Source organism: Apostichopus japonicus, chromosome 11, assembly GCF_037975245.1.
Source record: "Apostichopus japonicus isolate 1M-3 chromosome 11, ASM3797524v1, whole genome shotgun sequence".
Lineage (NCBI taxonomy): Eukaryota > Metazoa > Echinodermata > Holothuroidea > Aspidochirotida > Stichopodidae > Apostichopus > Apostichopus japonicus.
In genome coordinates this window covers 15,171,997-15,194,274 of record NC_092571.1, presented here as the reverse complement: position 1 = coordinate 15,194,274, position 22,278 = coordinate 15,171,997, and the positions used below count along the sequence as shown (strand labels likewise).

At 37.2% G+C, this 22,278-nt stretch overlaps 1 protein-coding gene across 2 annotated transcripts; it reads left to right on the top strand.

Annotated features, from left to right (window-relative positions):
• The first annotated feature begins 1,659 nt into the window (after nt 1-1,659).
• LOC139976452 (E3 ubiquitin-protein ligase TRAIP-like) lies at nt 1,660-18,335 on the top strand. Of its 2 annotated transcripts, XM_071985206.1 has the most exons (11): nt 1,661-1,845; nt 3,582-3,721; nt 4,780-4,912; nt 6,510-6,677; nt 10,024-10,118; nt 11,377-11,490; nt 12,619-12,706; nt 13,502-13,659; nt 14,382-14,562; nt 15,516-15,662; nt 16,533-18,335. In XM_071985206.1, the coding sequence occupies exons 2-11, from the start codon at nt 3,624-3,626 to the stop codon at nt 16,641-16,643; spliced, it is 1,293 nt and encodes a 430-aa protein (XP_071841307.1). In that variant the 5' UTR covers nt 1,661-1,845; nt 3,582-3,623; the 3' UTR covers nt 16,644-18,335. The 2 variants fall into 2 exon arrangements, with proteins under 2 accessions (XP_071841308.1, XP_071841307.1); XM_071985207.1 differs by lacking the exon at nt 4,780-4,912 and having other exon boundaries at nt 1,660-1,845.
• The last annotated feature ends 3,943 nt before the right edge of the window (nt 18,336-22,278 follow it).

Here is a 22,278-nt window from a genome sequence, read left to right as displayed (position 1 = left end):
TAAGAGATTTGTCTCTTCTCTTTATTTCGAATAATTGATTATTTTTAGGCTCTAACACTAGATTTCAAAACAAGCTTTGTCCAAGGAATAATACAATGCTTCAATTAAAGATACTCTTCTCTAGCCAGGATAAAATGCCTAGTTACGAATCGACTCAGTGTTAAAAGGAACTCGTCACAACTCTGAGAGTTACATGTACCAATGGCACACTGCCACCCATGAAAGGTATTTAAAGCTAAGCATATAGCATCTCATGAAATTCATGGTATATTAGTATATTAAACATATATAGTTTTACCAAAAGTGTGTTACAAACAGCATGTATGGTCGGTCTATAAAGTGTTTGCTACAAAAGCTGCGCGCGTTTGCCACAAGTGATGTTTCAACAACATGACGCTACAAAATGTAGACGCCTGCCAAAAAGAGGGCGTTTAACATATATGCAGTAGCAAAACCGTAGAAAGACTATAAACGGCTCTGTGCAGTAGTATATTAGTTGCGGGCTGTCCTTTAATGGTATATAAAGCACAAGTATAGATTAGTTTCATTGCTGTGATGTGAAGTAGGAAAATGAGAGAAGTGGCATCAGATAATCACCAACTACTACGGGTCAAAAAGCAAGGGTTTTTACAAAGGTTCCTTCAAATAGGGGTGAACGGGGTTTTAATGAAGCTGGGCTCACCAGTTTCATGATATCTCTAATTCATTTTGGATATCTCTAATTGTATTCTTGATATCTCTAATTCAATTTTGGATATCTCTAATTTCAATTCGTGATATCTTTAATAATGTTTCTATTTTGATACCTTTAATATATTTCTTGATATCTACAAATCAATTTGAGATAGTTTAAATAAAATTAAAGATATCGAAAATGCAATGTCTGATATCTCTAATTGAATTGGAGGTACCTGAAATAATGAGAGATATCTTCAATTTAATTTGAGATATCTGATATTAATTGCAGATATCTCGAATTAAATTGAAGATATCTCGGGTGTTACTAAAACGAATGACAATTGCGTTACACATAACGAATGACAATATGTTCTACACACTAAAAAATTGCGTTGACTAAAACGAATGACAGTAATGGCAGCACAGACATTTGCTTCAACATCACAGTTCAGACTTCGTGGTATCTAGATCTAGTAATGTACGGACAAGATAAAAACGCACCTTATCATAGTAAGCGAAATTGTAAGTTTGATTTTAAAAAGTAAATTTAACGTCATTTTCGATATTAATTGTTAGAGACTAACAATACTATAATCTTGAAACGGCTTTAGTTATATTTCCATATAAATCTACAGAGGCAAAAGCACAGCACTCAAGCGCATTCTCACACAAAAACTTTCCCTGTGGTTTCTATCCGTAAATTACACCAAAACCCTGCAACCACGTAACATGCGATTTTCCTCAAATCATTTTTGCGCAGAAAACCAATAACCGCATTTACTCCACTCCGTTAATCATTCTATCTCTTCTCAACACTGTCCTTCGTTGTCATTCGTTGTCATTCGCTGTCATTCGCTGTCATTCGCAAATGATAATTAACCCTGTACAAAGTCAATTGTCATTCGGTCATTCGCTGTCATTCGTTTTAGTTTGTCCCGATATCTCTGTGTATTGAATTAAAGTTTACATGGCGTTCCATACGCCCGCCAAGTTTACGGCGGCCTGTTCAATTTTGCAACCCAAACGAGTCAGCGCGCTATGTATTCGGCCCTGTCATAAAAGTTATAACGCTGCTTCAGCCAGAGTACGGTAGAATCGGCAGAACATCTGCTAAAATTAAATTAGTTGCATTACCGTGTCTAACACGGCTTTGCCGGAGTGAAAGAGGTATAATGGTTTTACTTTCCTCAAGTGTCCAAACTCAGGCTAGGCTAGGCGTATGAACAAATCACACATTGTTTGTTCCTAGGCAAGTGTACTGTTACTGTTAGTCAGGAACTTAGTGTTACTAATACTAGCACAAGTTTAGGCCTAGCCTATATTATACATTTGAAGACAGTGTATCGGCTCTTACGAACTTACATTTTAAAACTATTCAATCAACATGTACATTAAAGACTGTGCATCTATTCCCAATCTTGTCTTAACTACAATTCAGTCTATCCAGCAAACCATCACATTTGAAGACGGTGTACCTATCCTTCCACGCGAATCAAAAAAGTTTTACAAATAATTTCCTGTGTAAAATCCATTCCTAAAATGTACCTCTCCAACATGGGTTTCGAGCCTTTCCGCCATGGGGGAAGGATCGGAACATATGGCGCTGGAATGGCACTGGATAGTAACTGGAACCCTGTGTTACACACGGTCATACTAATTAGCGTCAACAGGCCCATTTCACGACAACTCAAGACAACAAGTTTAAAATACCATCAAATGCAATGGTTGTAATCAGAGTGTATCTGGAAACACGTTTAAAACTGACTGAAACCATTGTGCATACATATTTTTCACAGGGGAAAAAAATATTTTTCGTAAAAATAGTCAACTTTCTCCGTCCATAGAATTGGACGACGTGATGCTATTACTATTAGTATGACACGTTACACATGTATGATGTAGTTACAATGATATACAGTCTTACAGAGTATTTGTTTGAGTCAAGTTGTACTTTGTAGCCACTTTTTCAATAAAAATTTTAATCTGCAAACCCATATCAGAAATGGCAAAATTTGCCACAGTGAAACAAGGAAACATCAATTTTGTATTTTGATATATTTTTGTGAAATTTCAATGCTATTTTTATGTATTACATTACAATGCTGTCCGATTGTACAGTAGTTTAAAATTAGTTTGACTTGCAACCTTTAATTCAAGTACTGTATAATTCTCTCTACTTTCGGTGCAAATTGGTCAAACTGTCAATGAAATCAAATAGCTGAAGGATAGAACTAAACCACTGAGTAACATCAGCAAGATTGTCATTACTGCTATCCTTTAAAAGAACTTTATTGCCATTACTATCGCAAACTTACTGTATTCCATCATATAACATTGGCCAAATTTACAGCAATGACCTCATAATTGCAATATTTAGCTGAATGTGATTTTTGTCACATTTTTTGGTGTCAGCATAGAACTGGAAATTTCTACAGGAATCAGTTATTTAAGGGACGTGATGCCATGGTATAAAGGACAAAATTTCCGAGTTACTAAGATGTATATCTGGGAAGATATGTATATAAACCTTGTTCTGGAATGTAATTATGACAGTAGTTACTGTACCTTACAATGCTTTTGCTACAATGTGTTTCTAAAATTCTAACCAAAGTTGGATTTCTTGCTCATGATGCTTTGGGCCAAGGTCCCATGGGAAATTAAGTTTAGAGTTAGAACTTTGTGAAGTTTAGGCTTAGATGTCAGTGTGAAACTGTTCTTGTAAATGATCACAGTAATTTGGATCACTCTGACTTTGCACGGGTACTCAGAAAATGTTGTGGTACTCATCCTCAAGGCTTTGAACTGGTTCTCATATCCCTACCCAGAACTTTGTATATGCACAACAAGTCTTGCTACTACAAATACATAAATAATTTGTTCTAATTGTATTGTTTTTTACACAGAGATGGTATCCTAGTGCATTGCTGCTGATTGGCTGTTTAATCATGCCAAGTGTTGTCTGTACCATCTGTTCAGAATGTCTGGAGTTAGATCATCAGGTGGTCTCTGCATGTCCCTGTGGGCATGTGTACCACGAAACATGGTTAGTTGAAATTTTATGTAGAACGATAATGACATTCAGGGGAATTTCAGGCATTGAAGAAAATATGCAAATTTATTCATAAGAGCTCTTAGTGGTTTCCTTTTTACATATCTGAAGAATAAAGTCAATCCGATGTCCGGAAATGCGGTAAAATATGGCCTAAACTTGTCGAATTTTGAAAAAAAAATTAGCATTGATCACGTGATCCTCATCGACATGTGACGTCATTATGATGATAACATGTGCTGAGCTCTGTTTACTGTACAGTATTGTATGTACTGCACTTTACAGTTCTGTGCTGTACTGCGATAAAGTCAGTATTAACATGTAAACAATTGAAGTGTAGCACCATAACTAGGCAGAATTGGGACATTTACCTCTCATCGACTTTTGAACTTAAAGGAGGAGAGGGGATTAAAGTGGTTCTCTTTATGTGTGTAAGCTGGAGCACAAAACATTATGTCAGTAACCTTTTACTTCCGGTATAGCACACACATTGCCACAAGTCCACAGCTGTATTGTTTTACATTAAGGTCTTCTCTGATTGTCTTCAAAATTGTTACCATGATGATGATAAATTGTAACTGTTCACATTATCACCATTACTGACAGAGCTACCATTGGACATGGTATTCTACAGTACTTAGTTTACATAGTATATTTTCAATATATTTGTTCACTCTTTCAATTAATATTATTTTGCATGTTAAGTACCTAGAGAGTCAGTCTTGTGTTGCTCCTCAAGCTCTTTATGACTTCATTCATCTTTAGTTTCTTTAAGTCTCATCAGTGTAGTAGTTCAATGTTCAGTTACAAGACTAGGCTAAATGCTTAAGAGCATTCAATTAAAAAAAAAGCTTTTTAATGTTTTATGTTGACAAAGTTGTACGATACTTTAACACATTTTACATTGCTAAGAGTCCTGTACATCTGTTTGTTCATCTTAACACTGAGGTGATGTTTCAAGAATTCAGAACAATACTGACTTACATAATGTCTGCTTCACATAGCTGTTACATTGCATGTCATTTGTGTATCTGATTGATATTCCCTAATAGTCTTTCAAGGTGGCTGCCCACCTCTGCAACTTGCCCAATCTGTCGAGAAAAGGCAACCAAGAGAAACTTAGTCAAGTTGTTCTTTGAAGCCACGGATGAGAATGACCCCAGCCAAGATCCTGCCAAGCTCAAGGTGTGAATCTTTTACAATCTATTTTTGCCACCTTGCTGAAGGCAAAGGAATCTATGCAATGGTGGTGGTGTGTGTGTACAGTATGTGACGCTTGCTCTTAAACATAGTAACTCAAAAAGTTAATAGTGGATTAATGTGATACTTGTGGTGGATCAGTGTAATTGAGCCTGCTGTTTGCTGTGAAGTTCAATGGTCATTTGGGTTCAACAGAGGTAAAAGTCTGAAAAAAGTTTTGAACATGATTACTCCAAAAGTACATCTTTGTTGAACTTTATACATAGTATGCAGATTCAGCTTATTGAGTACAAGAACCCTATTGAAATAATGGGAGGTCAAAGGTCAATTGCAGTCTAACATTTTATTGAAAGCCTAAACTTTTTTAGAAACGATAACAGAAGAAGTATATATGTGTCTTGAACTTCCTACTCAGTAAAAAGATTTAGCTTGGTGAGTGGCAGTGCAAGAATGCTATTGAAATTGGTAGGGGTCAAAGGTCCCTTGAGGTCAACAGGCATCAAAGTCTGAAAACTGTTTAATCATAACTACAAAATTTAAAGCTACAATTAAATTTGTGAATTCTCCAATGCTATGAGTTTCTTTTGGTGAACATAGTTTGGTCAAATTCAGTTCAGTTTAGTTCTGTGAAGGGGTTAGAGGTCTTCAACAAAACATACCTGGGATCCTCTGAGCTTCAAGGGGTGAACAGGTTATCTCACATGGGCACAAACTGGCAAATTGGTAAAAGTCGTCTATATTTCACATAGGAGGACTGTTCTTACTGGATATTGAACATTTTGGTTACAAATTCAATACTGTAAAGCCCTAACCACTGAATGACATGGTTGATGCCCACAAGTGATTGATACAATCCTTTTCTGTTTTCTCATGTAATTCTTGGACAAATTAAACTCACTTTCTCTACATTAGTCAGATACTCAGATAGTTAGTTTGAATTTTGAACAAATTGTATGGCAAGGAATCACAAAGCTAACTGGCTTTCTGGTTTTCTTTATAGCTCACTTAATGATTAAATAATTTCCTGGTGATGATTAAAATCACTGATTTAGTTGAATTATCATACCTTTTTTTGCTCTGGTCCCAATACAAGTTGTTCAAAGAAGTAACAATGTAGTAATGTGCAATATTTAGTGATATATATTATTATTATTATTATTATTATTATTATTATTATAATATTTTAGTGATTCTTTTGAGTAGTAGAATATAATTATTATTATTATGATGATGATGATTATTATTATGATTATGATGATTTTTTATCATCAGTATTATTATTATTATTATTATTATCATAATTTTATGATTATTACTACCTAGAACATAAAGAAAATAAGTCTTCAATTTTAAGCAAATTAATTATCAATAACCTTTTGTATAAAAGTGGAAGCAGTGGTCACTTCAGATGTTGAAATTAGTTTTAATGCAACATCAAACTTTTGAAATGGTTTTTGTTAACAGCTTCTCAATCAAGTCTTTTGAACTTCATTTTATCAAACTTTAGTTTGATTTTAGTTGTTGTTGTTTCTTACTGTACATCATGGTTGTCATCTTTTTATTCCCAATCTTGTAATTTCAGAATGCTCTTGATGAGATACAATTGAAAGTGACCAGTCTAACTAAGGAGAAAGGTGAACTGCACTCTGAAAGTGAGAGGCTGTCCTCTCTAGTGGATTCCTTAAATGGCAGAGTGAGGAATATGACCAAACAGTTTAAACAGGAACAGATGATCAATGATGGTTTTAGGGTATGTCACTTTCATCTTCAGTTTGCTCATATTTATATAAGTCTGTAAATCCTTTTTTTTTTAGTAGTGTGGCTGTTAATTCCTTGTCACCCACCAATGAGACCAAACAGTTTAAGCATGAACAGATAGTCAATGATGGTTTTAGGGTATGACACTTTCATCTTCAGTGTATTCATATTTATATAAATCTGATAATCCTTTTTTTTTTTGAGTAGTGTGGCTGTTAATTCCTTGTCACCCACCAATGAGACCAAACAGTTTAAGCATTAACAGATAGTCAATGATGGTTTTAGGGTATGTCACTTTCATCTTCAGTTATTTGTTTTTTGCTCATACCAGCATGCTGGTGTGAGCTATTGTTACAGTGCGGCGTCTATCACTCTATCATTCTATCACTCTATCCGTCAACAATTGGTAAAACCGCTCCCACTCGCACAGTGTTTGATGGAATTTCTTGAAAGTTGGACACAAGGACCATTGGGTATAGGGCCATCAGAGATGGTCCGAAATTTGGGGTCAAAGGTCACATGTGGGCCGTAATGGGCCATTTTGTGGAAATACGCAAAATGCTTCTTCTCCTACAGATTCCATGGTAAAATGTTGAGGGTTTGTCACGATAGTACTATGGAAGTTTTACCTTCCGGGTGTTCATGAATTTGAGATCAAAGATCAACTAGGGGTCTTTTGTGGCCCGGGCCGCGGCCCTATATTTTCAAATTGCTCCTGTTCGTACAGTGTATGGCCAGTTATAATGAAACTTGGTCACAACATTCCTCGGGATGAGAGTTACGAGGGATGTTCGGAAAATTGAGGTCAAATGTCATTTAGGGGGTCATCGGGGGTCATTCTTTGTAATATTTTCAAATATCTCAATCTCCTCAAGATTTTGATGGATCATATTCAAAGTTGAACTGATGATTGTTGGATTGTTTATGAATTAGGTGATGCCTAATAATTTTTGGTCAAAAGTTAATTAATTACAATTAATCCCCATTGTTTAAAAAAATCTGAGCCTTCACCTTTTGCCAAAGCTCCTTTAATTTGTCTCCCAGTCTCTGCAGTGTTTGTTTACATTTGTGGTTAAGCTCTGCAGAGGCTGTTAGTGGAATTAAAGCAGGACTGGGAGTTGTTATTAACTGTCGAACTGTAAGCATGAGAGCCCTATATCCAATCAGCACTTGCCGATTCTTAGAAGTCTTTGAGCCTGAGGTATTGTAGGCAGCCAGCCAAAATTTTGGCAAGGAGTGCTTCAGGTCTGCTCAGGTAGAGGGGAGAAAGTTTAATAGGGTAGGTCAGTGGTATTGTTTGAGAGAGTGGGTAAAATAGGATTTAAAGGGGGAAAATAGGAATTATAGCCAGTGGTGTGGCCAGGATTCTGCTAAAGGAGGGGGGGGGGGTTATCCCTCATGGGCCCAAAATTGGTGGAATCTGAAAAATGGCCTAAAATTTGGTGGGCCATAAAGTTTTGTGGGCCCTACATTTTTAAGCTCAAAAAGGTATGAGCTTCTGCACCATGGTGCTCTAGTTTGAGTAGTGTGGCTGTTATTCCTTGTCACCCACCAATGAGACCAAACAGTTTAAGCATTAACAGATAGTCAATGATGGGTTTAGGGTATGACACTTTCATCTTCAGTTATTCATGTAAATGATATAAGTCAGATATTCCCATTTTGAGAAGTGTGGCTGTTAATTCCTCTTCCACTTACCCACAAGACCAAACATTTTAAGCATGAACAGTTTGTCAATGATGATGGTGTCATTTCCAGGGATGAAGCCTGGACAAGTTTAATGTTATTCATAGTCAAAAAAATTAAGTAGTTTTATTCTGAAACATTTAACAATTACATAAATTATGACAGATAAATTTCTATAACAAATAAAATTGCGTGTATTATTTACAAATGATTACAAACTACAAAATTCTGTAATATACAGTAGAGGGTGTCCCTGGGATTTCCCCTGTGAGAGGAGGTTACCGGTTTGTGGCACTGAAGGGTGTGAGCATACCTGGGTGGGGGTGACTGGGGGGCATGGTTACCCTGGAAACTTTTGTTAAGCATCCTCATATTAATCATAATAACAATAACTTAGATTAAAATGTTATGTTAAATTGGCCGAAGGAGTTTTATTTGATGCTACAATTTAGCGTTCACAGCCAATTTTTCAATGTCAGATGATGGCATGGGTTAAGAAAAAGTTGGTTTGCCATCATTCCATTTTTTATTCCTTCTCTGAAACAGCGAGGCAGTGGCGATGCCGGGACTTTTTGTTTGCAAGGTGGTCGCCAAAAAACAGAGGCGGCCACCTCACAAAATGATTGCCGGGGGGAAACCCTGCATTATTAAAAATTGTTTGCTCTCACATTCATGCAAATAACAGAATTTACTTCGTTCCTCGCTTACCTGTCTTCTCACAACCTTTTAACACTGTGCGCCCTCTATGACCGGACCCCCCCCCCCGGTCTATGCCCTTCATTCTCATTCTACCATCCAAAGTGCCAACATCGTGCGTTTTGTTGTCAGGATTTACTACAGCGATTTTCGTACGGAATTGAAACCTACAGTATGTTCTTGGTCTTTTCCATAATTTGGATACTGAAGTATTACCAAGCGTGCACAGCCCAATAAGTATTTTCTTTTTTGACGGGGAGGGATCTTCTAGCCATTTTGGAGAAACGGTTCTCGCCCTGTTAGAATTGCATAGTGTCTGTAATACGGGTAGCAGCTCCGCGAACTGCTTCATTTTCCCGCCCTTTTTCCCATATCTCACTTTATATGTTGTTCGGTGTTCTTTCTTTAGCATATGTAATGCTTTGTTTACTCAGATTTCTATCGATGTTTCCCGTTAATTCTAAGCTATTAGCGGGAGTTTCAGTGGATTCCCCTTAGCGGGTTTTCTTGAGCCAGGTTATTATTTTCTTGTAAGCCACGGGCTTCTAGATGAAGCACGTTGTTACGTATCTCTTCTATTTTTACCTCGCTCATTGGTCTTACGCTTCTGAAGTGGATTTTGGACCAGTTTTTGTTTTTTACTACTCTTGTTTTAGCCGCGGGCTTCTAATCGAAGCACGTTGTTAAATTATTCCTTTGTATCGCTACTCTTTGTTATAGAGGGCGCACAGTGGGCAAGGTCATAGAGGGTGCACAGTGTTAAAGGTTGTGAGGAGACAGGTAAGCTTGTCACTCGTAAATATCCAAACCAGTAAGTTTTGGAATGTCCTTGCAAAACCCTGGAATAAAGCACCGCATATATGCACTTTCGTTATCATCGGTCTCGCATAAGATTTGACACAAAAGTCGTGGAAGTGGGAAACATTTCATCGTTCTTGTTCGTCTTTGTCCTGCAGCGCCAACTTTCCTTGATGAACCAGGAAAATGAACAGGCCAAGGAATGTAAGAAGGAAACAAAGAAGCTCAGGGCAAAGGTCAAACAGCTTGAAAGGTGAGGTCAGGTGCTTTATTACAAATTTGTGCTTTATTACATCGTCATCACCATCACCACCACCATCATCACCATCATCATCGTCATCATCATAGAAATCTAAGTGCATGTTTATGTGATGTTAGTCAAATGTAAAATGAGATTTATGTAAATGTGATTTGGAAATCTATAGGTGGAAAGAGAAACCACAAGATTATCGCTAGTGGACTAAACTTAGTCTTGACTATCGCAGTTGAAGTTCATTCTTGTAGCTGTTGGCGATATTGTAATTCAACTGTTATATCTCTAGGTAATGTGTAATGCCACATCTAAATATATGAAGGAAATGTTAAGTGTTGAAAGGGATTCTAATCAGATGCAAAATTTCAGAATCAACAGACCTGCCAACCTGTCTTCAAAACAAAAACAAAAACCAAAAAAAAAGGAACAGAAGGTGGAAATAGGGAGATTTTTTAATTCAAATACAAAGACAAAGATTCTGTCAAAGAATATCTCAAATAATGTGTAAGCTGTTATAGTTTGTAATTTTTGTTCATTTTTCTTTGCATTATTTTGCAATATTGTTTATGACTATAAAGATTCCTTTGAAATAATATAAATTTAACATTTTATTTTATTTCTCCTATCTTGTTGATTATTCCTACTGTATGTTCTCAAGGAATATTCTATCTGTCGTATCTTCCCAGCTCTTTTGATTATATCACTGTGCACAGGGAATATTCTAGCTGTCCTATCTTCCTTGCTCTTTTGATTATATCACTGTGCACAAGGAATGTTCTAGCTGCCATATCCCCCTGCTCTTTTGATGATTTCACTGTGCACAAGGAATATTCTAGCTGTCCTATCTTCCCCGCTCTTTTGATTATTTCACTGTGCACAAGTATTATTCTAGCTGTCATTTCTTCCCCGCTCTTTTGGTTATTTCATTATGCACAAGAAATATTCTATCAGTCCTATCTTTCTTGCTTTTTTGATTATTTCACTGTGCACAAGGATTATTCTAGCTGTCGTATCTTCCTTGCTCTTTTGATTATTACACTGTGCACAGGGAATATTCTAGCTGTTATATCTTCCTTGCTCTTTTGATTATATCACTGTGCACAAGGAATATTCTAGCTGTCATATCTTCCTTGCTCTTTGATTATTTCACTGTGAACAGGGAATATTCTAGCTGTCGTATCTTCCCTGCTCTTTTCATGATATCACTGTGAACAGGGAATATTCTAGCTGTCATATCTTCCCTGCTCTTTCTCTTCAGATTCGAAAGGATCATGACAGAAAACACGGAGGCAGTGGAAGACATGATCAAGGAGAGAGGGGAGTACACGCAGGCATCCATGGAACTCGCTACGTACTGCATTGCAATCAAACAGTAAGGACCAGGAATCGTAGAGTTTATACATTTTAAAATTTACACACAGGTGTAAAAAACCTCTCTTAGTCATGGGAATTTTAAAATTTTGTTGGAGTAATGGGCACTCACCACACAGTGATCGGAATCTCCACTCCAGTAATCACTTGAGTTGTGATCCAATCTAAGACACTATATCGTCAAGGAAAGCTGCAGCCGGTGCAGCAAAGCTGCATCATTTTCAAACAATGGAGATTATTTCTGAAGTCCAGCAGTGCCTATACTGTCAAACAGCGTAGGACAAAAAATTATGTCCTATACATACCCTGGCTGCAGTGATGTTGCCTCCCTCCCACCCCCTTCCCACAACCCACAGTGTCCTACCTTTGGCACTGCCAAAGACGACGTATGCCATCATGTATACGAGGCTGGTGATGCATAAATTTAAATACTCAATGACTACCACGACATATCGTTAACCATTTACTAACGATAACAGAGTGGAATACTGTGTTTGCTGTTAGTACCCAGGTAAATAATTTGAACTGGTGAAATATACACGTTCTCGAATAAATCCCTCTCACATATCTACCTTTTTGCTATGTGCTAAGAATCTGCACATCTATATTTTTTATGAACTGGCAAATTGTTGTAACTCTTGTGTAATCAATCTCTGAAGAAATGAAGATTGGAGCAATTTCAGTGCACAAACAAAGCAACTGTCCTGATATAAACCAGCCTAACAAGAAAAGGGGTACTGGTTAGCGATGATATGGACTTAGCTTTGCAGAGTTACAACATCATTTCACTTCACTCATTGTTAATAAAAACACTCTGATAGACCAGTTAAGACAATTCAAGTGGGCTTTCTCTCTGTTGCTATGGTAAAATCATGGAAATATCCAAAAGTGTGTCATAACAGTTAAGGTGCCATAATAGGTTAATATCCTGACTATACCTAGTCTTCAACTGATTTGAAGTTGACTTGTTTTTTTTTGTTACCATTGTTAGCTCATTGCATGAGGTTTTATTAGTTTATTTAACTCAAACCTTAACCAATCCATCTTTAGGAATTTGGGTGGTCTGGCTGTAATTTTGCCTTTTACAATTGTTGAAAGTATTTTGTTTCTCGTGTCTGTTCTATTCCAGTGAATTTGAAGCTATCAAGCTCAGCAGGAGGAGTCTTCGAGAAGACATCGATAAATTGAGAAAGGATAATTCTGCTAAGACTAGACAGGTAAAGTACACTTGTAGTAAATTTTACTCCTGATATGTCGGAAATATCAAGTAATACAAGCATTCATGACAGAGCTGGCACGGTCTTTTTTAATTGACTTGATTCACTCTCTGTTCACACAGAATTAACCAATAGTCTCTCGCAGGAAAATATTATTCGAAGGACGAACTTAATGTACTACTACAACGTTAGACTTAGGTATAGCTAGGTGTGTAAGTATACTCCACTATAGGTACTTAGGCATCATACAGTAAAAAACTTATTATGTACTTAAAGGCATCCACCGCGTGTGACCATTACGAAAGGAATGAGGCTTTTCTGAAAATCTTTTTCCCATGTCGGGTGCGGTCGTTCTCGGCCGAACCAGAAGTAGCCTTGTGGTCGTTTAACGATTTTTGTTGCATCTACGGTTACTTTTTATGGTTTCGTTCTGATTACTGTCGGCAGTCGTCGGCACGCTACGACATAGATGGATCATTTCGGTGAATGCTGACAGACCTGCCACGCGATCCATTGAAAAAGTTTTAGTTTCGTATAACTCGCAATGCATTGAAATTTTACTGTTGGCAATCATCAGCACTCCATGACATTGACGGTTCATTTCAGGCGAATGCTGACAGACTGCCTGGCGATCCATGGAAATCCTTTTAGTTTCATATAACTCAAAATACATTGAAATTCAGACTTTTCCTTGAATTTTAAGCTTAAAGGTTGATATTTCTCATTTCTTAAATATCGAATGTCAGGCCATTTGATTTGAGTCTATTTTTGTTTTGCTTCCTTTTTGGATGTCAGCTGATTGATACTCGTAGAGATCAGGACCATCTGTTAAAGACCAACCAGTCTCTGAAAGATGAAGTCCAGTCACTGATCGAAGAGAAACAACGGATGCAGGCAAAGATGAAGGCTCTGGAGAAAACAATGAATGCTTCACCATCAGTCCTCCATGCCACGTAATAATAATAATAATAGTCTCAATAGTTTAAATTCACACCAGTGTCTGTTATTCTTGCATTTAATAGTAAACAATCAAACATACTAAGCAAACTCAAAACACTGAACAGCATACACATGACGTTTAAGAGTCAAGTTGAATGGGGCCTTTACTTTTCTTTACTTAAGCTTATTAAGAACTGGGCTGTGGTCTATTGAAGACTTCATTTTCCCTGCTTTGCATTGTGAAAGTGGGAATACATTATTCTTTATCACATGTATACCCTGGCTCCCTAATTGACCTTTTGTTCTAGGGCTGTAGTCCCCCTCCCTCCCCCACCCCCTGTGTTCCCCATTACAGGCTTTGGCAAACAACTGTATGACATTGGTAGTCTCATTACTTTCTTGAAGAACTTGCAGTTGCTTGATCTTCATGGTGTTAAAATTTTAAGTTATCATTTTTCCTGAAATTTCTGTAAATTAATGTAAATGTTGACTAACATTAAATTAAGGCCACTGTAAATTTGTGTCTACTTTTTAAATAATTCACCACAGAGAGAGCTATCATTATATCACCCTACTCAATTAAATAACCTAATCAATAATTTGCCCTTTACTTGTTACATTGCTAAGTTTCATAGCTATCTTTTTTTTTAGTTCTCTTGGGGTTTGTTTTGGGTGGGAGAGGGGGTTTTAGACAGCAACTTGATAGATTTTTTTGGGGCTTTACTCAACAAAACAGGCCCAAATTGAATCGTCCCAGTTCCGGAGAAGTGCTCATAGATGGTGAAGACACTCCCATTCACGACCCTGGCTGTCCTGACACACCAGAGCTGATGCGGGACGGACCCAGCACCCAGGTCAAGAAGACATGTGACGAGTTTGACATCTCTTATGTCAAGACTACATCAAAATCCAAAAAGGTTATAACCTATCTGGTTTGGTTTATCTGAAAAAATTAAGAAATTATATTAAAAAAGAATTGGCAGAGATCATAAAAAAGGCCATAGCCATTTCTGTTTTCCCTTCTTTGTCTATCCTTTTCCGTTTGCAAATGAGCCTGTCGCCTATGGCTGATGTTTGAAAATGCTAATCAAAAATAAATGAAATATTAGTAGATGAAACAATGGACACAATGATTTGGAAGTAATGATTAATGGTATGGAACAGAGAAATGTTATGGCTAGATCAGAATTCGAACCAGTGACCTCTAGGGTTACAAGCCCAGCGCTCTACCCAACTGAGCTATCCAGTCCTTAGTTGGTGGTGTTCCCTATCTAGCCATTTCTTTTCTGGGTGTGCCAGTCAGAAGTCACAGTGCATTCCATCCTAAAATGTAAATGACATTTCAGAGAAACTTTGCTGTGAGACACTATGGCACATCTTGAGATGACAAAAAAATATTCAGCAAATGTTGAGTACAAATCCCATTTCAAGATCTCAATGTAGAGATGGGTCATTTGAAAGGAAATAGTTTTAAGTACGTAGTGTAATTTTGTTATCTTCAAGTGACAAAAATTTAAAAGCAAACAAATTAAAATTAAAAAGTGTCAAAAGAGGGGAGAAATGTATCTAGGATTCAAAATCATGCATGCTAAGAGACGTTTTGAAACAACATTGGCATTTTACACAACACTTGATAAAATCAAACAAGAAGATAACATTCTGTAATGCAGACACAGAAACCTTGTTTGATAAATGAAACTTTCAAAATTAAATTCAAGTGAGTCAGGTGTAAAGTGATTATACCCATAACCATTGTCTTTCTTAAGCATTCAGTAGATTATAACAAAACAGGAAATTTTTCCCCCTCTGAATTTGAGTGAAAATGATATATCTTCAGTATTTCTTTCTTTTAATTTAACTTTAACTTCAGGCTGTCATCAAATCTGAAGATAGGATTGCCCTTCAAAGCCTAGCTAATTCCAGTCTCTTTGCACATAGTCGGATGGGTAAACCATCGGCTGGGAAGATAGTCAAAGGATTCGATGGTCTCGGGGGACATCGGAGCTTCATCAGGACTGTATCCTTTTATACATACTTGAATACATACTTGAATAGATATTTGAATACCTACTTTTATACCTACTTTAATACATGCTTTTATACATACTGTAAGAGATACTAAAACATACTTTTATACATGCTTTGGTGCATACTTTTTAAATACTTTTATACTGTACATACTTTTATACATACTTTTATACATACTGTAAGAGATACCTGATACATACTTTTATACATACTTTTATACATACTTCTATACATACTTGAATACATACTTTTATAAATACTTTTATACCTTCTTTTATACATATTTTCATACATACTACAATACATACTTTTATGCATACTTCCATAAATACTTTATACATGCTCTGAGTTATGCGCATTCTATTAATCTTCTTTAAAGTATTGATTGTTACAGCTTTGTATAATAGCTGCAAACACAAATCTTTAAAAGTTTAAGCTGATGCTGCACTTGTGAAAGGTTTGGTCCAAAGAAGAAATTTTCAATCAACAGTTTGGACTAAGAATAAAAGTTCTTTCAAGTATTCCAGTCGAGGGAAAGGATAGGTAGGTTGCTATGAGGGCTATTGGTTGGAACAAAGGGCCAATGAGAACGAATATTTCATCTAGCCTAGAAAAGGAGCAATGTTCAATGGTAGGACCTAAGGTTGGGGTCGTGTTCTAGCTCAAGGCTTTTAAAGGTCTGTACAACCGATTAGTGCAAGGATAGTGGGTCGTTTCTTTCTGTGGGCTGGACTGGAATCTTTAGTGGGCCACGGTTTGGCCTGTAGGCTACCAAGGGAGAACCTTTGGCATTGAGTAAGCATATCTGGTGTTTAGCTATACTTCCTTGTTATTATCTTTGACAATACACAATTTTCAGGAGGCCATGAAACGTGCCCTTCCACCGTCTATGCAGTTAGCGGTCAAGAAGAGGAAAAAGGTCAAGGGTAACCTTCCAGCCTATCCTACTATGGACAGCTTCTTGACCTGAGAGTGGAAGATAGTCATGGACTGACCGCCGTACTGCCAAGGTGGGAGTGTGGGTGACTACCTGCTCCCCTCCCCCACGGCGTTGCCATCGACAACCTGTGAACTGGAAGATGACATCTCCACGCTGAGGATAACCTGGGATACTTTATTCCATTATTGTCAGTATTTGTAACATTACTAACCGTATGAAGATGCCATGATTTCATGAGGTCTGTACTGAACTTAACTCAACAGTGGGTGACTTTGTTAAGATAGCAAAGACAGTTCTTCGAAGAGCTTCGAGCTGGAATTTTATTTCACCATGTCTAACGTATTTGCTGAATAACAAGACTAAGAACCCTCAGTGTGTGGATGTTCAAGATGAACTGTTTGGATCCAAACATGTCGGAAACTTTGAAACTAAAGTTGGCCGTCATTTTAAAGGTAGTGTCCAGGGACACTGGGTACGACCTCTATGAATATTTGCAAGATAGTTTGATTGTATCACTGGGAATAATCTATCTGGTATAAACAAAATGAAAATGTGATGGAGGACTGACCAAGTTCCCACACGTTCACAAATTCCCACACAATTTAGTGGGTAAAAATTTACCTTTACCTTGAGTGTCGCCACTATCCTTAGACAAAAGCAAACTTCAAACTCTGTGTTCAAAATGTAAAATTTTGTGAAAAACTAATTATTCCAGTGTATCATATGTAGAATTTTTCCTTCGAAAATGTTTAAGTGAGTAGGATACTGTCTGTTGGATTTGGACTTTGATTTGAAGTGAAAGAGTCGTTAGAAATCTGCCAGGAAAGCAGGATACATATTTAGCTAATTCGAAACATTTCAATAGATGTTAAACCTTATGAACATGAATTTATTCTAGAGTAATTGCGGAAACTTGATTTCTGTCGATTGACAGATGATATATATCATAGAAAATTCTCTAATGACTTTTTCTCTACAAATGTAACTATTTATAGCTTCATCTCTCTCTGTTGGAATCATGGACGTGTTAATGTAGAAGGTGAATGTTCCTGCGAGGGTAGACCAGTCCTGTACAAATCTAGTCAGCAGAAACACGGTTTATTTTACATTTCGCCTGCATGTTTGCGATCGTGTATCTCGCACACAATATGCAGTTCATTTGGTGCGTGTGTGTTTGTGTGTGTATGTTTTAAATGTGTGTTGGTTATGTTATACCCTTGATTGGGTATGTTTAGGTGTAGTGCCCTATCTAAATAATTACATTCATCTCATCAATGTCATCCATTGGCATGTGACTGAAGCATAATGTGTACAATGTTGTTTGAAGTCAAATGTGCAAAAAATCTGAATGGCCTTAAATCTCGGGAGTTTTAAGTTGAAAAGGTCTGCATTTGCTTGGTGGATTTCTATGATGTGGAACAAGTCAACAATTAGCTAATTAAATTGATAAACTTATGATCAGAGAGACCCAGCAGTCTACCTTCAAACATAAATCATTTCCTTTATTGACAAGCTAGTGTATGTCTTTTTGTAATACTACAACAGCATGTAAACATGTATTCTGGTAATTAAGTTTTTCCAAACCTAAATGAATTAACAATATTCAGGAAAAGAAAGATGGCTATTTTGTATAAAACAAGAGAATAATCTCATTTACTTCTTTGTACATCGTATATTTACAAATAAACAAAATAAATTCTACAACTTTGTAGATCAGATTTTTTTTCTCATTTCTGCTCTATTATTTTGTTCCATTCTTGCCTGGCCTTTTGCAATTCCAGATGAATTTCACATTAACACAGCAGTTTACTTGTATTAATGTAAGTAACCATGGCAACAAAACAGCATTCGTGATTTTGTCCTTCCCTTTGCAAACCGGCAACGCAGTGTTATTGACTGATTTTATTTTATTTTATTTTCGGCAAAATATCATTCTTCATCTACATACAAAAAAAAATTGCACATAAAGATAAACATTTAAAATACAAGAAGGGAATATACTTAAAAAGAAGATAACATGCCAAGGATAACCCTTAAAGTTTAAGTTTATTTCCAAAGGGGTCCTTATAACCTTAAAAATACAAAAGATAAGAAATAAACTATTAAAACATGCATACAAACACTGTAAAAAAAAAATAAAGAAAAAAAAAGCAAGAAAGATATTTACAAGCTAGACATTCATATGATTTAAAAGGTAGGCTTTGGCATCTTTTTTAAAATTGTATTTCAGCAGGATGGATTTTATGTTTTCAGTTAGCCTGTTCCAGTTTTTAATTGCATTGTAATAAAAAGACCCAGCACTGTGCGTTTTAATTTTGGAAGTTGAAAATTAAAAATACTAACTCTTGTGTTATGGCTATGAACACTATTTTCTCTTATAAAACTCTCCCTCATATAAACTGGAGAGGTACCATGGAAAACATTAAAAACATGATTCAGACAAAGCTGTTCAGCCCTAGTGTTGATGTTCAAAATACCAAGAGTTTTGAAGTCAGCATAGTTAATGTGATAACAAAAATCTTTACCCAGAATGAATCTGATAACTTTGTTCTGGGCACATTGTAATCTACGAGCGTCAAGGGCGGCGGAACCGGGGAGCACAGGGGGCACGTGCCCCCCCCCACTTTTCCTCAGGTTAAAAATTGTGCCCTTTTTCTACACAAAAATTGACGTGTCTCAAGTTAGCAAGAGGCCAAGGGAACTAGAATGAACACTCGGGAAGGGCCGTTTCCGGCCATCTGAGGGGTTTGTAAAACCAAAAATTTCCTTGTACGCTCCGTGCCAACTGATGGTGGCGCTCCGCTCAGATAGTCGTGCATACAACTTTGCAAATCCTGGCTACGCCCCTGACTTTTAATGAATTTCTGTGGGTCGAACTCTGTGGGTCGAATTTCTGTGGGTCGAAGCTATTTCGAATGGAAAAAAAAATTGTTAAGATATTAACAAGAAATAAACTCTAATTCGGAAGATTCCTACATTAGCAACTAGCATGATTTCACCTCATTTTGTCTCAAAAGAAAACTTGTTCCTTGCTTCCCAATTTGCACATTGGATATTGCAGTGCTAGTAGGCCTATGCATATTTTCCTTGAGGGGGGGGGGGGGGGTGCTGATGGAGTGATGTGTATACGCAAATAAGATAATACAATAAGAGTTATAAAGGGTACTAAATATAAGGCTGCATCAGTCTAATCGAATTTCTGCAAAGTGTCCTTTGATGTCGGTGCCCCCCCCCCCCAAGATTTAAAGTGCTTCCGCCGCCCTTGGCGAGCGTGGTACTTAGATATACTTCCATACCAGGGGCGTATCCAGGATTTTCCAATAGGGGGGCGCCAGGCATGAATGATCGCCTTCCTGGGGGATGGGTCTAAGGGGAGGGGTGTACAATTTTTGCTTTCGAAGAAGGGCTGAAATGCAAAATGGTGTCATATGCATGGGCGGCGATCAGTACTTCCGAGTGGGGGGGGGGGGATATGACCTTGTTGACTATCTAAGCGTAGCGCCACCATGAGTTGGCGCGAAGCGTACAAGAAAATTTTGGGATTAACAAACCCTCTAGATGGCCGGAAACGGCACTTCCCGAGGTTTCCAAGCGGCATATACCCAACTTTAAAATAGGGATGTCATGTCCGAAATATCTCATATTCAGGATCCAAAATATTTTTTTTTTAATTTCGGGTGTTATTTTGGGAAAATTGCCCCTGTCAATCTTGTTTCAGGCGCAACGTTAGAATGTTCGAGAGCTCTTTTATATTATTCGATGAAGAAAATGGCCTCATGCAGGCTATTATAGGCCTATACACATGCAATACACAATTACACATAGTGACATTCCTAGGTACCGATTGCTAGGGCATCCAGGTGAAACGTGTATTAAGCATTACCCTGGTTACATGAGATTCTCAGCTGTTCGAGGGAACATGTACGTGTGTAGGCCTACTATAGGGCCTATATGAATACTATGAGGGTGCATATATGTACTATATCAATACCGTGGGTGCAATAATACATTTTGTTGTTATAGGGCCAATGAAGCCTACAGTCAACTATTTTTGCTTTATAAAGACGCTCTATTTGAAAAGATCGCACTGCGTTTATGGTAGGCGAGAAATGAAGCTAAAAAAGAGCCGTACATTAACGAAGATGCATAAATGTAGGCATGAAAATATTCTTATCCCTGGCATTTGGTGGGGGGGGGGGGGATATGGTGCATTACATCCCCTCCACCCATTTTCATGGGGGGATATATCCCCCCTCCACCCAGGATCGCCGCCCATAGCCATATGTGATCCATTTTTCGACCTTAATAATAAGCAACATTTCCAGTAAATATGGACACAAAATGCACAATTTAGTATGGCTGGCATGTCACTTAGTGTTTATAGTGATAATACAAACACAATTACCATCTATGTTTCTAAAACTATTATGCCGCCGAACTTCGCCAGAACCTTTTTTTGGCAAACAAAAAATAAAGCATACGGGAGGGGGGGGGGTGGGTTGAGCGATCACCGACATCTCACATAAAGGTCGTCATCAATTTTTTTTTTTTTTGCTAAACTTTTTTTTTTTTTGGTGACGGCCAATAGGGGGGGCGCGCGCCTGTTGCGCCCCCCTGGATACGCCCCTGCATACCAAGATGAGATGGAATAATCGAACAGACAAAGAACAAGGGCTGTGCAGATGGTCTTTTTCACATTTTGATTAAAATAATTAGCTTGCCTGTAGAGGAATTTGAGCCGAGAATTTGTTTTACTAATAATGCCAAGAACAATTTGTTCGCCATCAATGTATTGGTTTAACTCCAGACCGAGGTAAACAACAGAATGTTTGGCCTCAGTTGACCATCACAAACAATTGAGAAGTCAGTATACTGACCAAGTTTACGTTTCGTCCCAAACAAAATCAACTCGGTCTTCAATTGACAGTAATAACATGTAAATAACAGTAACTTCAATTGACTTCGACTGATAACCCTCACAGATTCAACTGTACATGACTGAGAGATTAAGGCTGGAAAAACTCTCAGCAAAATTTGTCATTGTTGTACGGTGTTTATAAGGTGACATGCGAGATGTAAAGTTACCATTTTAGAATCATTTTGCAATTTTTTTATTTTTGTCGAGATATCGAGTTACGTTAATATGACATCTCGGTCAAATTTGTCAAATTGTCAGAGCTTTCAATTCAGCGTAAGTCTGTATCTCGACAACAACAAAAATCAATATTTTGTCGAGATGTCGTGTTATTGGCAAACATGATAACTCTACATCTCGCATGTCACGCCGTATTGTTGTGTATAATATACTGTACACATATATATACATCGACGCAGTGACACTCAACTACATGCATTTACATGACACTAATTCTCTCAATACGACTGCTACTATAACTATACTACATATTGTAACCTTAATTACGTACGGAAGCTTTAAAGTGCCATCAACATAAGAAAAAAACTTCGCCCCATAAGCTGACATTTTGCAGTAAATTGTTTAGATAATAAGATAATATCTTATCAAAAATCAGAAAAATGTTGGATTGTACATTTGCTTTAACTGAGCAATTTAACAATTTTCTACAAAATGTTTAATTGACAACTTCTCGTATCTCGTCAATTGAACATTTTTCTGGAAAATGTTGTATTGTTCACTTCATTCCAA

Coding starts and splice junctions, on each gene's coding strand:
- LOC139976452 (XM_071985206.1), top strand. CDS start 3,624: ATGCCAAGTGTTGTCTGTACCATCTGTTCAGAATGTCTGGAGTTAGAT. Junction 10,119..11,376: donor AAGGTCAAACAGCTTGAAAG/GTGAGGTCAGGT, acceptor CTTTCTCTTCAG/ATTCGAAAGGATCATGACAG. Junction 12,707..13,501: donor ATTCTGCTAAGACTAGACAG/GTAAAGTACACT, acceptor TTTGGATGTCAG/CTGATTGATACTCGTAGAGA.